This window comes from Rattus rattus, chromosome 12 (assembly GCF_011064425.1).
Source record: "Rattus rattus isolate New Zealand chromosome 12, Rrattus_CSIRO_v1, whole genome shotgun sequence".
NCBI lineage: Eukaryota > Metazoa > Chordata > Mammalia > Rodentia > Muridae > Rattus > Rattus rattus.
The window spans coordinates 75,982,522-75,997,294 of NC_046165.1; the positions used below are offsets into that span (position 1 = coordinate 75,982,522).

Below are 14,773 nucleotides of genomic sequence, written 5' to 3' on the forward strand. Positions count from 1 at the left end.
ACACGTTTAATGTATAACAGAACTGATGGATAGATAATTGTGTGTACATACATGTCTGAGGCTGGGCAGATGCCTCAGCTATTAATGTGTCTGTGGTGTAGGAACGAGTATCTGAATTCAGATCCTGGTCCCCAAGTAAAACTGGACCCAGCAATGCCCACCTTAACCCCAGTGCCGGTGAGAGACGGTTCCCTAATCAGCTGGCCTAGCAGAGCCTGCTAGCTGCAGGCTCATGAGAGAACCCCATTTTAAAAAGGGGGGGCAGTGATAGAAGAAAACTGACATTGACTGTCAACACCTCTGGTCTACACACTCTCTCTCACTCTCTACCTCTCTCTCCCTGTCCCTTTTCCCTCTCCCTTCTCTTCTCTTCTCTTCTCTTCTCTTCTCTCCTCCTCTCCTCTCCTCTCCTCTCCTCTCCTCCCCTCCCCTCCCCTCTCCTCTCCTCCCCTCCCCTCCCCTCCTCTCCTCTCTCTCTCCATCTCTCTTTTCCCTACCCCTCTCTCTTCTCTCTCTTCCTTCTGCCTCCCACTCCCTTCCTCTTTCCCTCCCCCTCCCCCTGCCCCTCTCACACACAGATCTACCTGCACACTTGAGCACATACACACATATACACTCACAAATATAGTGCCTATATTTTGATATTCTGGACATTACTTATTAGAAAAAGGAATGAAAGTGTTTCTTGCAGGGATGATGGCGTTTGGACAAGCCCAGGTGGCTGGGGTCCTAGCTGGGGCAGTCTGATGAGCCCCTGCCACCATGCCTTGCCAATGTTCATGCAGCTCTGATTCATTCTCTCTGGGATCTAGAAGGAACACTGCCTATCAGGGTCTCGATTACAAACGAAGCACTTCATACCCCGAGAGCCCAGATTAGCAAGAACATATAATTTTAAAAGCTTGACATACAAAATTCCAAAGCATTTCTAAGATCCTCTTGTATCAAGAAAATGGCTTGATGGCGTCAATGACTGCAGTCGTAAGGAGCTCGAGCACTTCCGACCACAACATTTTCCGAGAGCGGACAAAGGGAAGTTGCTGGGGACAGGCTTGGGGTGCGTCTCAGTTCTGAAAGGCAGTGGACATTGGCAAGCCAAACTCTTTCAACTGCTGGGAGGCTGCTCTTTGGGTGGGCTGTGCGTGTGGAAATGAGGCACGAATTGTGATTTGATCTGGTTGCCACAAGTCTTATTTATGAATGGAGTGAAATTCTAATTAGCCCTAGAAATATCCCAACCGGTCTCAGAGCCACCATTAGAGTCTCAGTTGAAGAGAAAGTTAACTCCCTCTGCTCCTCTGACTCTTAGGTTTTGGATACAAGTTCTCCCTCCATGCATCGGGTTGGCCTGGAAGTCAAAATCTTCTCGCCTCAGCCTAAGTCTCCGTCTTGTACCCTGATGCCTAGAGCAAGGCATCCGTTTGCCTCTGAGGAGAGGGCTTCAGGAGAAAGCCCCTTGACTGGGAACACAGTGGTATGGGGAGCTGGGTGACCTGCTGAGCTGCCCTCAACGTGTGTTCTTCATTGTTCCCAACTTCCTTGGAGTCTGGGGTCACTATGGAACTGGCATCTCTGACTTTGGGCCTTGACTTGATCTGAGAAAGGGCAAGCTAGCTAAATTAGCCATATTCGAAGACTACCTACTGCCTCTCCTGACTCAGCTACCCGAGAAGTGCTTCTACTCGTGCCACACAACAGGACTTCGTGGTTTGTGAGGGAGATTTTGGTTATACTAAGAGCTAAATTGTTTGCCAGGAAACAGATAAATGCAAAGGTTAGCTCCTATGTTAGTTAACCTACGAGGGTGGCGGAACGACCACGCCAAGAAAAGATACCTCAGATGTCTCAGCCAGTAAAATGCTTGTTTTGTCAGTTGGAATCCCCAGAAGTTACAGCAAAAATAAAAGTAAAAAGTCAGGTGTAGCAGTAGTCCCAGCGCGGAGGGACAGAGAGTAGATGCTTGTAGCTCACTGGCTAGGTAGCCTGGCCTGTTTGGTGAGTTCCAGGCTAGTTAGTGGCACAGCCTGTCTCAGTACCCTGTGACCATCAAGTTCACATTCCAGACCTCACGTGAGTGCCATGCTGACAGGCAGGCCAGGAGACTGTCTGAATGGAACTCAGTCTAGTGTTCTCCTTAACCCTGTGGGAATGAATTTTCCACACTGACAAGTCTCTCTTGCTCCTTCCTGCCCCAAATATAACTCTATATTATAAATACAAAAGCAAAGGGATGCTGTCAATGACCCTGACTCAGAGCTGCCAAGCAAGGACTTGTGGGAAAGCAAATGACAGGAAGTGGGGCCCATGGGTGGCACCTTAGAGATCTCTCGGGGACAAGCAGGAAAGAAATTATAGTAATGTCAACCCAGCACTGGCCTTCAAGGCCAGTTGGCAAAGTGCATGTTTCATAAGTTGTAATCCCCAGAGGGAGGAAGACTGGTATCTTTCCTGGGCATAGGATGTAAACCATCAGAAAGAGAGCTTGGGGCATCACAGTGCTCCCTGATTCTATGCGACATGTCAGGGCACCCTTTCCCTCCAAGTGGTGGTCATTTGAGGTGTTCCTGTTTCTACCTACATCTGCTCTCTCTTGCTTCCTTCTCCCACCCGTCTACAGCTGAGCGCCACAGCAGCTGGGCGTGGTTCTAGGCTGGGAATAGAAAAACACGTCCTTATCCCTGCCCTGAGAGGCTAAGGGCTCCTCAGACCCATATGGCAAGATACTATGAGGGATTTGGGGGACAGAGAGGTGAGCCTGCTGGCTTACAAATTCATGATCTCTCTCCTCTCTCTTCTGTTGTCTATCTCTCCTCTCTGTCTGTCTGTCCATCTGTCCATCCATCTGTCTGTCTGTCTCTTCTCCCTGCCTCTTGTGTGTGTGTGTGTGTGTGTGTGTGTGTGTGTGTGTGTGTGTGTGTGTGTGACATTTATAGAAAAGGCCAGCCAACAGTGCAAGGGACATTGGGGTGGAAGGAGGGGTACCAAGAGATAAAGGGAGGTGATTTTGAAGATGGGCCATGAAGTGACTTGCTGGTGAGGGGGTGGTCCTCTGAGTTCCATTTTCTCATAAGAAGTCAGGGTCCTGACTGCCTTGTGAGGAGGTTATTGTAGGGCCAGATGCAATGGTGTGCACAAAGCCTGTCTCGGCTGTATCCACCTAATGTGTCTTGCTAGCATACAGCATTATTACCTAGAAATACTTACTCAATGCTATCACGTTGGATTACTATTTCTCTGCAGGAGTTGCTAAAAACAGGGTCACCAACATAACCTCAAAAGGCCAAGATCTAGACTATGTGAGAAAAGGCATAGACTTTGTACCATTTCTTCAAATAAAGAATTTTGGTACCCCCCCCCCCAAAAAAGGCATAGACATCTCGAGAGGCAGTTTTCTGTCTTTGAATAGCAATAAATAGAATGTGGTGTGTGTGTGTGTATATGTGTGTGTGTGTGCCCCCCGCATGTGTGTGCGTGCATGCACGCACACATAAATATGTCTCCCTAGATACTTGATAACATCAAGGCTGCCTGCTAAGAAAATGGATATGTTTCACAATCTGGGAATGTTTTGAAAAGGGTCAATGTATAAAAGCACATGGAGATATTTTCTTATTAGATATTAATATTAAAAAATCTCTTCCATTCTGAATTTCCTTCCCCCCCCTTGCCTTTCCAACAGCTCACGAAGCCTACGGTTCCGTGTTTATGCCTCATCACAAGTCATGAAGTGATGCCAGGCTCTCTGCTTCTGATCTCTACTGTTCTCCTGAGACCTTCTCTCACTATGGCCGACGTGCCCAGCTGCTCGCCAGTGCAGGGGCAATGCTGGGTCTTCGAAGTACATGGGACATTCAGGAAACTTAATGGGATTGCTCTGCTCTCTCTCCCGTCCCTGGAGGCAGGGCTCACAGCCCAGCCTCTCTCAGCAGAGGTCCTGTGTGATGGCACTCCCTAGAGGTTGTTCTTCAGCTCTTGTCACCCAGCCTACTCTTGGGGACACCCACTCCCAGTTAAATCCTCTCACATCTGGGTCATTTACGACCTGCCATGTCGGAACTCCCAATCTGCTTTCTGGTCACCAATTGGCTATTTCCACCTTGGTGTCTCCCAGGTGCCACCTCAAACTCAACTCCTTTCCTCTTCCGGTCCCCAATAAGTACTATGACTTATATGTCCCCAAATGCCAGATCATATGACCCAAACCTTCTAACAACTGCTGGACTCCCTCTACCTGAGCTCTGAGTTTCCTTTTTCTTTGTCTCTGCTTTGGTTTAAAGTCCCAGCATGACAGCCGTGGTCTCTTTGACTGTCCCCAGTCTACCCTCTACCCAGGCGTCTAGGGACGTTCTCTCTCTCACCTTGGTGATGACATCATCACCCTGGGCTATGCGCTTAGCAGCTACCATATCTTTCTGTCCCAGTGCACAGTCCAAGAGACCCAGGGCCAGGAACCACGTACCACTCAGTTATCCTGCAAGGATGGGCAAAGTGTATCCAAACATCTGTTCAGCAAGCATTCAGTAACTGAACGGAAAGGGCTTGGAGCATGTAGTCAGCAGCTTCTAGGAATTATGAACTAGCGACGGGCGGGGTCCCAGCCATCTCCTTAGAAATGCGGGTTCTATGTGAGGTAAGAATGCCAGAGGAAGGCAGGGGAATGGTGATGACCATTCTAAACAGTGCTGTCAGCTGGGGTTGGGAGAATGTCATTAGCTGAGTCTCTGGGCCACCAGTAGTAGTAGGTGACAGCTCCCCCCCTAAAACCCCTGGGAAGATTTCAGGAGATCGAAGGAAAGAGCTGGGGCTCAGTCCTCGAGGATGTGTAGGGCCAAAGGAGGGCTCAGCGTATGAGGACCCGTGGTGTGAGCTTAATGCAGCCGTCCAACAGCATGACTTTCCTCTCTCTGGGAAGTCAAGGACAATGAGCTTGTTCTTTTTTTTTTTTTTTTTTTTTTCTTTTTTCCGAGCTGGGGACCGAACCCAGGGCCTTGAAGCTTCCTAGGCATGCCTGCACCACTGAGCTAAATCCCCAACCCTAATGAGCTTGTTCTTGTCTTGCTCAGTTGCAGCCACTGTGCACGCACTTGGCATCTCTTTATCTTTTCCATTTCAGGAAACCATGGTGGAAGCATTGTTGTACAGTCAATGTAACTATAGATTTAACTCTAGAACACAGAACATCCCTGACTTAGCTGATGCCGAGTCAAAAGACCATGACCCTCTCTTACCACACACACACACACACACACACACACACACACACACACACACACACACACACACACATGCACGCATACACCCTACACACTACACACACAGGAGATACATGGATGTCAGCTCAAGGATGAGAGCAAGAGGGAGCTGTGTTTTCTCATCCACAGATTCATGAATTCCTAAAGGAAGCTCCAGAAACAAGAGGGAGCAGGCTTACAACATCATCTTCATTCAGAACGCTTTCTGTAGTTTCCAATGGACACGGAGTAAATTGGCCTTCTGAATGTTCTCCAAAAGAGAACAGTTTCTTAGATTAAAAATAGCCGTAATCACTCCGCCAGGCAAGCTGCTCGGCAGAGGAGTTAGCATAAAATTAAGAACAGCACCCAAACCTCGGGTTTAAGAGGAGAGCTTACGCGTAATGTGTAATTCCCTTTGTTTAGGGGCGCTCTTTAATCAGAGCCCGAAAGACTTAAAAAGACATCTTCCTGATGCTATATGTATATTTTCCGAGTATAAATGACATGTCTTATGGTACTTATTAAATGCAACTTAACATATACATATAAAATTAAGTGCACGTATATCTTCATGAACAATTTAACATCATCCCCACTCCGTTAAAATGCCCGCTTTAGGAACTTGTGGGAGCCATGCCTTATTCAGTACTCTGCCCCTTCCCGAAGGTTCCCTGGGTTTACTAAGAGGTTCAAACTCTCAGTCTACAGCTTGTGCTGACAGCTAGTGAGACACCAGGCACCTAGAAACTGCTCTGGACACCAGAGGACACAGGTAGTTTCACAAACACAGAACTGTTGTTAGCAGGCAGGCGTCTTTTTGTTTCCATGAGGAAGATCAGCTCAGAAAGGAACTTGGGATCCATAATTCACTCATCACTGCTGGCTGGGGTCAGGATTCACAGGTGAGGGCTGTTTTTGGTGTTATGCATTTTTGTAGCAGTTCCTGACTGAGTCATGGAGACGGATCCTGAGGTTCCACTGAACTCTGAAGCCAACTCTGCCTGTGCCAATACTTTTCGATCCCCTCCCCCACCCCTGTGAAGCCTACAGTGTGACTGTTGATGTTTGCTCCTCCTGGATGGCTTTCTCCAAACCAGACGCCGGGGGGTAGACACAAGGCACAGGCACATTGGTGTTTCAAGTGCTGTTCTGCGTCTGCTGTCACTGTGTATAGGACACCTCACCAGACTCTGTGGTTGCCTACAAGGCCAAGGCGACAGACAGCGCAGAGGGAGCACTGGCTTCAGCTCACCCAAGGCGGGGCACAGTAGCAGCACCAGCAGCTTGGACCCGGAGGAATTAATTCATTACGTCATTAGGATGGGTAACCAGGAATCTTTCATGTTGGTCATTGTTCTCTGACAGACAGAGAAGTCACACAGCACCCTACGATCTAGTAAGTGACACTCTAAATTGTGCTCCTTTAGTCTGTGTTCTCACAAAGAGGGTGGACATGTCCCCCCGGGGCCGATTGATCACTTACCCTTTCTAAAGACTTCAGGAGGTTCTGTCTTTCTTTGAGCTTCTGAATGCTGATGACAATTTTGTGTCTTGCCCCTTTGGTAACATTCTGTAATCAGACGCAACAGTGTATTAGAGCGTATCACGTCCAGAAATCAGCTTAGAGACTCAGAGGCTATGCTATGCTTAGTCTTTTGCTCCTCCATGCTCACCCGCAGGCTGGTGAGCATTTTTCTCTTGTTGCTACCACTGTCCGAAACCCCTTCCTAGTCAATATACTGACTCCATCTGGCTACCAGTTTGCCTGTGACCTTTAGGACACAGGGCTACGTAACAGCTGATGATCCCACCCAATGTGAGATGTCTTGACCTTCACCACGATGAATGACCTTTTTGGTTTTGTTCAGGACACTCCTGTCCTCAGGCGGTATTACTTCAATCCCTCCTGGTTTCCCTGGAGGCTGCAGTACTGTTCTTTGCTTTCTCAGGGCAAAGGACGTGAAGCCTAGAACTGCACCACCACACAAGGACGTTCTGTCCCTTTACAACCTTCCTTTTCTTTTCCATCATGAAAAGTGGAATTTACCTCACTCCAGGTAAACATGCAGAGTTGTGGACTTTTTATTTTTTAAACTGGCAGCCAGTGGGAGGACTTCCTTAGTCTCCTTGATTATAGTCACTGAACGCTTCCCAGTCAAGGGCTCCCTTTCCTGAGCAGAGCTCCAGCCATCTCTGTTCCCTGGCAACCATTCCAGAGTTCCTCTGTCACCAGTGAAGGGGAGAGGATGGCAGGGGCAGAGACGTCCTTGCAAACACCGGCGATGTATTTCTGTTTCGCTGTACTTTGGGGACCCAGTGAATTCAAATTTTTTGAAAAGTTCATGTCAGGCTCTAACGCTACCCTCCTTGGCAGGACTCTCTCTCTCTCTCTTTAAAAATCTGAACAACTCATGACTTGGATTTTTCTCTCAACTTTGACCTAAGCACAGATTGCTCTTTGAAATAGTTCCTGCCAGCCCCTGGGATCTGAAGCCGCGGCTGAGATCCACAAAGTGCTGGGAGAAATGTTAGGGAGTTGAAATTAGTGCTTTTCAGTCTCTGAGAGTGTGCAGTGACTCTGGGCTTTGTCTTGCTCTCAGTCCTGGTATTTGGCCAGGCCTGCAAAAGGGGATCCGAGGGTACTGAATAAAGCAACAGGAAAAGCCGAGGTCGGTGGGGAGCCATGTGGCAGCCAGGCCCTGCCCAGCGTGCTCCAATCTCTCCTTCCTGTGGGACAAATATTAACTCATTTAGACCGCCAGTGTCTTCAAATCATTGCTCAAAGGAAGCTGGGGTCAATTTGAAAAAAAAATGCAAATAGCACTTTAAACAAGAGAAACAAGAACACACATTAGATCTGTTGGCAAGAGCCTGGCATGGCTGAAATAGTTTTGGGGGTGCTGTTGACTGGTGTTTGCACTCAAGACGTGGGAGACACCTAGGAAGAAAGGAGGGATATTCTGTTCTTTTATGACTTCGGAAGGGAAATAAATTCTAAGACCTGCGTATCTCACCTGCCACCGCTGTCCCACGCCATTTGAGGTGGTCAGAAGAAGGCATTTTAAACAATTTACTCTGATCTCAACTAAGACCAGTGTGAACGATTTTGGAAAAGCATCATGGAATGGCTAGTGTTCCCACTGGTGGGTCCAGTTAGAAGTTAGTGGATGTGTGACCAGACTGGATAAACAGACGAGGAGTCTGTCCCCATCCAAACAAGTCTTGGCTTGGTAGAAGAAAGAGAAAAGCGGGGAGCAGACTCTTTGGAACACTGATGTCTGGGCAGTACCACAGGGTCTTCCTTAGCACCCACAAGGTTGAAGGTGCACTTGGCTCTGCCTTTTCCTAACTTCCTCTCCCTTTCATTACCCTGTGACTCCCACTGAACCTTCAAGGCAAGAAGCTATTTCACTCACCATGGGACACCAGCCAGCACCAGGCGGCTCCTAGATCCGGGCAAGCTACTGGGTGGATAAGGTCTGTCTGAGGCTGAACCTCGAGGCCTTGTCTCAGGGAAGGGGCCCTTCAGGCACATACCTGAGCCTCCAGTTGACACTCCGTGAGGGCCATCATTTCCTCGTAAGTCATCTGTGAGAAGAGCGCAGCGTACTTGTGCAGGCGAAGGCTTTTTAACCAAGCTGGAACATCTGTGGGGCAAGCCGTGCAAAAAAATGGAAGCAGAAATGAAAGGGACAAGAGGGGACGAGAAGGGACGATGAAAGACGGAAGGGCAGAGGAGTGGGAGGGCAATGGCCGGAGGGGGAAAGAAGGAAAAAATAGTTATTACTTAATTCAGGCAGCAAACAATGGCTCAGAAAGCTTAGGGCTAACCCTGACAACTGGGACCTAAATTCTACCTCAGATCAGACATTGCTAACTTGGGGTTTAAGTATTTCAGAAAAAACAGGAATCCCCTAGAATACCACTCTGTGTGTGTGTGTGTGTGTGTGTGTGTGTGTGTGTGTGTGTGTGTGTGTGTGTGTGTACAGTTTTCTAGGTAGCTTTCCGCAGCACCTTTAAAGTTATCAAAAGAGTTCCTCACAATAAAATAAAACACAAAGGCCGTTGCTTCAGCTCGGCCAATTCACTGTTGTCTTGGGAGGAACCGACTTAGAAAATGCTCAAAGTACGTATAATAGTCTATACCCTCAAGACACTTTTTTTTTCCTGAGGCTCAGTGGAAAGTCTACGTCAGCCACTTCTAGAAGCCAGAACCATATGCAATAGTTGTACTCCATAAATTCCCCACCTGGTGTTTCTTTCACCTTCCCCAGCTCCTTTGGGATAAAGGGCACCCTGGACTGCCACTACTGTCACTAATAGCTGCTAGTCATGTCTCCATAAGAGATGTCACAACACAGAGGATCCAAACCCTGCCTAGACCACAGGATAAAGGAAATTTCAAGGCACAACTGAAGCAAATCCCAAGATTGGTGTTCTAAAGTCAAGAAAATTACTGGATTGAAAAGCTACTGAGTCATTATTTTGCTACTTGCAAGCCAAAATAAATCATTTATCCAAAGTCTCAAGTCAGAATCTCTGAGCCGATAAGATCTGGAATCATCTTTCCCTAACCCTATTCACCATACAGATGGCAGCATCATGCCAGTAAGTCTAGATCACAGGTAAAGAATGTGCTCAAGGGGGGATTAGAACCCAGGTCCTTCTGCATCTCAGTTCTCTGCCACATTGCACCAAAGACTGCAGAGATCACCAGCCATAGAGCTAAATAAATTGAGACCATGAGTAGTTTCAGAGTCCAAGGCACTGGGTAAATGTCATTCATGCTTTCTGTGGGGCATCGTCTTATTGCTAAGCGTATTGGTCACAAGATTTTTTACTGTTGATTACAAAGTGTTTTACTCTGCCAGCCACACACATTCAAAGATAGGTGGGTACTTCTGGTTTTCCAATGTTTAGAGTAGACAGCTAGGGCTGATGGAAGACAGTTTGCCTCCCAGGAAAACCAAACCCAGGCTTAGGGAGTATGGACAGGGTTGGTCTCCTTAAAGAAAGTCAGGCATAGCAGGTGATCTCTGGCCTGCTGAGCGATCTTGTGTGGACTAAAAATGGAGGATTTCTGAGAATTAGAATTGAACATTCAATTAAGAACAGACTCCATCGTTTCAGGCTAGAAATTACTTGACTCTGTCCTTGGAAGGCCTTCAATCTACTGTGACAAAAAGAGAGTCCCTCTAGCTCCATCATTAGCTAAGCTCAGACAAGGCTTCTCCAGGTGCACAGTGCTAACTCCTACTATAATCTGCAGGACAAACCACCTCTGGATCACCATTTCTGGACATGCTAGCCCAGAGTCTAGTACTTTTCCTGGTATAATGTCCTGGAGCTCTTTTACCAGACTTCATTCTCTGTCATTGTTTTGTGGAAACAATGGTAACACTTGTGCAGACAATGTTAACCGTGGGTTGACATGGGTAACCACGTTAACTACAGCTCTGGAGTTCTGACCACTTGGACACCAGGCTTTGTGTAAAATCCCAAACCATTGCTCAGAAAGCACAACGGTCATGATCCAGAGAAGGCTGGGTAATCCAGTGCTAAGCTTGGATACAATTCATCACAAGAGGGATGGAGCAGTTCCATGAACCCTTCCTCCTCCTCTTTCTCTTCTCTCCTCTCTCTCTCTCTCTCTCTCTCTCTCTCTCTCTCTCTCTCTCTCTCTCTTTAATTCAACCAAGCGCCCTAAAGCTTAGTCATGCAAAATCCACTGATAGTACGATGAAAATAGACTTTAAGTTGCGGCCTGGGTGTTTTAAAAGTCAAAGTGACAATAGGATTTAAGTCAGGAAGCATGAGGGGCAACTCTCAGTTTACTAAATGCTAGTTCCTTTCTAGAAAGCAACTTGGACAACTAGGGTCTCTTGGGATAGGCAGGACTGGGCAAGCCTCACTCACTCCTTCAAAATGCAGGTCAATGGGTCAGTAGGTCAGTGGGTGAAGTTTTCCTAGAAAAGCTTCCTACAACCGCGTCAACAGGATGAACTAGGCCTTCCTGAAGACTTATTTCTAGACACATCCCTGGGAAACATAGGCTCCTTTGACCTGTACATCCTTAAGGGGTTCAGCCTACTTGCATAGCGTCTAGCTCAGTGCCATGCATCTAAGGAGCTGTTTCCCCTTCCTGCAGGGAGGATGAATAAACAATGAGGAAGAAATCTCAGTCCTTAGGAATGCAACCTCCCAGCTATATGGTAAGACCCCGTCTCCATAACAACAATGAATCCCCAAAGAACAACAGAGAAGAACATAGCCTACCAACCATTCTCTCTCTGGTTGGTGGGGGAAAGCCTTTCTCTTGCCAGAGATGAAAACGGAACTCCATTACGTGGGAAACAAGCAAGAGAAGTAAGAGTCTTGACTTTCGTTCCCACATGCAAGAATCCCAATGACTGGGATGCTGGATTCTCTAAGAAGTTAGCCAGGGTCGAACTCTGAGGAAAGCGTAGATGCCAGTCTGTTGGAGGCAATGTTGAGAACCATTTGGACTTCTTAGCTTGGATCTTCTCATTTCTGTGTGAAAAGCTGTGGCTATGGTTGGAAGGGTCAGTACATGGGAGGCACAGAGGGTGTCTGGTGGAGAAGCTGAAATGTAAATTCAGCATAGATATCTTCAGAGTACAGTTCAGTTTCATCTAGGTGACTTCCATTGGACATGGAAATGCAGGTCCAACAATCCAAGCTAGAGCAAGATCCTCTCATGGGATGTAAGAGAGAGAGAGACTCTTGCTACAAGTTAAGGGAGAATTCCCTGCCAACCGAGGGAATTTTATTCCTTATTCAACATTTACTAGGTGCCATGAGTAGAGGTCAGACTCTGTGAAGACATGTCCTTATCATCAAGGAATTTGAGATCCAGAGAGCGTGACTGAATCTCGTGCAAAAATTATAACAGCTCCAGTATAAGGGCTGAGAATACCCAAATCTTGGGGTAGCACAGAACAGTGAATACTTGGGTTTGCCAAGATAGTAAGAGGAAGCCCCTTGCATCCCATGCTTGGGAGAGCAACAATTTGGAGCCCAACGGGCAAACCACATTGTAGAAGCCATTGCATATGGTAGGAGCATCAGAAGCAAAAGCCAGAGCCATGGGGACATTTAGGGTAGAGAGAACACTTGGTGGATGCTGGAGACAGAGAGAGGCAAAGTGGGGACCCATAGGCAGGGAGTCCGGTACCTGAGATGTGAAATGTCGAAATGAGGAAAGTAGATCTTTGTCCCGTGGGTGATGGAAAGCCACCAAAACCTGAGCATTGGAAACCCAGGTGATGTATCAGAAGGATGACGGTGGTCACGGGAGGGGAGCTGGAGGCTGTGAATTTAGGAACCGGGAGGAGGGCTTGAGAAAGGCGGGAGGGGAATGAAAGAGAACAAACTGATGGATGCTGCTGGGATGTCAGGAAGAACGGTTCCTATGGAAACACAGGAACTGAAGATGGCTCCTTTGGTTCAAGTTTGGTGAGAGGGAAACCAAGTGGAGAGCCAGCAGACCAGGACCTCAGGAGAAGGCTGAGCTGAAGAGCAGATGGCCTTGACAATGCACATGCTTGCGGGCTCCATCATGGAAGTAGACATGGCTACACAGACAAGGGACACCGAGTGAGAGCAGAATAGAGCCATGATGAAGCCTTGGGGTGCCAGGCTTTGAGGAGAGAGGTTTAGGAAGAGTCATTCATACACATAGTAGGATGCCTCGTGCTGTGGGCTTCCCTTCCTTCCAGAAGCTCCTTCCAGCTCCTGTTGCAGGCAACACTGGTTTATCTTCCGGCCATTTTGGGTAACAGATCCATCTTGCGTATGTGCTATGCACACCCACAGGTCTTTAGCAGTGGGACCAAAGTCTCGCACTAGGCCCGTTTTTCTCCTTCTAGAGTTTGGACACCTTGATGACAGGGAGGTTGTGTGTTATGTCTTTAGCTCACACTGAAGCTGAGTTCCAGTGAGGACGTGGGCTGCTTTTCTCTTATGTCACACTGCACCCAACTCCAAATGAGAGCAAGCTGATGAGAGAAGCACTGGACGGGGAGAGACTAAGGCGGGGCTTTGTCTAGAAGGGAGGAACATGGATGAGCAGTTTTTGACGAGAGAGCTTATTTGCGGTACTCTTGGTACCTGATGACAGAAATCAACTCTTATTCCTCACAAAGCACTAGGCCTGACCTCACACAGCCTTTTCTCTAAGATGTGGCTTGCATCCTTGGTCTCCGAGGGACAGAAGAAAAGTGGAGGAGAGGTGTGGAGGGACTAACACCTCACTGTTAAAGTTTGAAAGAAAGCAAATCCCGCAAGAATGAAGGGCAGCCGTTTCGTGATACCCATCCAGGCTGTCTTTATTTTGGTCAGAGCAGAATAGAGAGCCTAGTTCTGTTCCAGGCACTGAGCAAAGGGAGGAGGTGCCCTTGCTGGGTCCTCAGAAGCTGGATCCTCTTGAAGGGAACTCCTTGATCCTGAGGCATGTCCAAGACGTTTTAAGAGGTCTCCTTTCTCGTGAGGACATACCATGAGTCTTTGAACAAATGAATGTGGAGTATAATACGTCAAAGAATTAGATGCAGACAGTGAACTAAATTTCTTCTGGATGCTTCCTTTTACCACAAACTCCTCAGTGCTGTTTTTAAACAGCCTGCTTTGAACTGCTGAGGGAAGCTGAGGTTCTTAAAGGCCCTTGCTGAAGGTGACACACACTCATCAAAGAGTAGAGGTTAGAAATCCTGAGACCTTCAGGACCTAGGAATAGTCCTGGGATTTGCTGTTTAAAGACATCAGAGGTCTTAGCTTATCAGAAGCTATTAGCACAGATCCACGGCCATGAGGATCCACTTGTGCAGTGCAGGTCACATGCCGACATCATGGAGTTAAAACACATGTACACACACACATACACACACACACACATACTCATGCACACACACACACTCATGTACACACACACACTCATGCACACACACATACACACTCACACACACTCATGCACACACACTCATGCACATAAACACACTCATCCACACACAATCATGCACATACACTCATGCACACACACACTCATGCACACACACATACTCATGCACACACACACTCACACACACTCATGCACACACACATTCACACACACTCATGCACACACACATACACACTCACACACACTCATGCACACACACGCCATTGAATTTACTCTAGTTAAACGCATTCAATACAACACCTGGAAAGGCAACTTTCTGAATCTAAATTATTTTTTCATGATGGCTGATCCAAAAAGTGTCCCAGCTACTTAGGGTGCCACACATGCCCACTCCATCACTCAGACTTTTATGGCCCTCAGAGGTGCTGCATTCAAAAATCTCTTCTACAAGGTTTTCTCACAGTTTCCTCTCTCCTCCCCCATTCTTTCCCCTCAGAGCTCACCTCTACATAATTTCTCTCATTTCCAATCCGAGAGAGGCCAAGGCTCAGTGGCTTACATTTCGAAAAATGACTCCAAATTCTATGCCAGTTGTTTGCTAGGAGACAATATATTTTATTTG

The 14,773-nt window shown here is 47.5% G+C and overlaps 1 protein-coding gene across 5 annotated transcripts in view; it reads right to left on the reverse strand.

Annotated features, from left to right (window-relative positions):
• Positions 1 to 14,773, reverse strand: part of Samd4a (sterile alpha motif domain containing 4A) — a 225,809-nt gene that overhangs the window by 30,329 nt on the left and 180,707 nt on the right. For all 5 annotated transcript variants that reach the window (XM_032917458.1, XM_032917462.1, XM_032917461.1 and 2 more), the window contains 2 exons: positions 8,772 to 8,881; positions 6,718 to 6,804 (listed from right to left, as the gene is read on the reverse strand). In XM_032917458.1, coding sequence (XP_032773349.1) covers positions 6,718 to 6,804; positions 8,772 to 8,881 — 197 coding nt within the window. The remainder of the gene's footprint in view (positions 1 to 6,717; positions 6,805 to 8,771; positions 8,882 to 14,773) is intronic.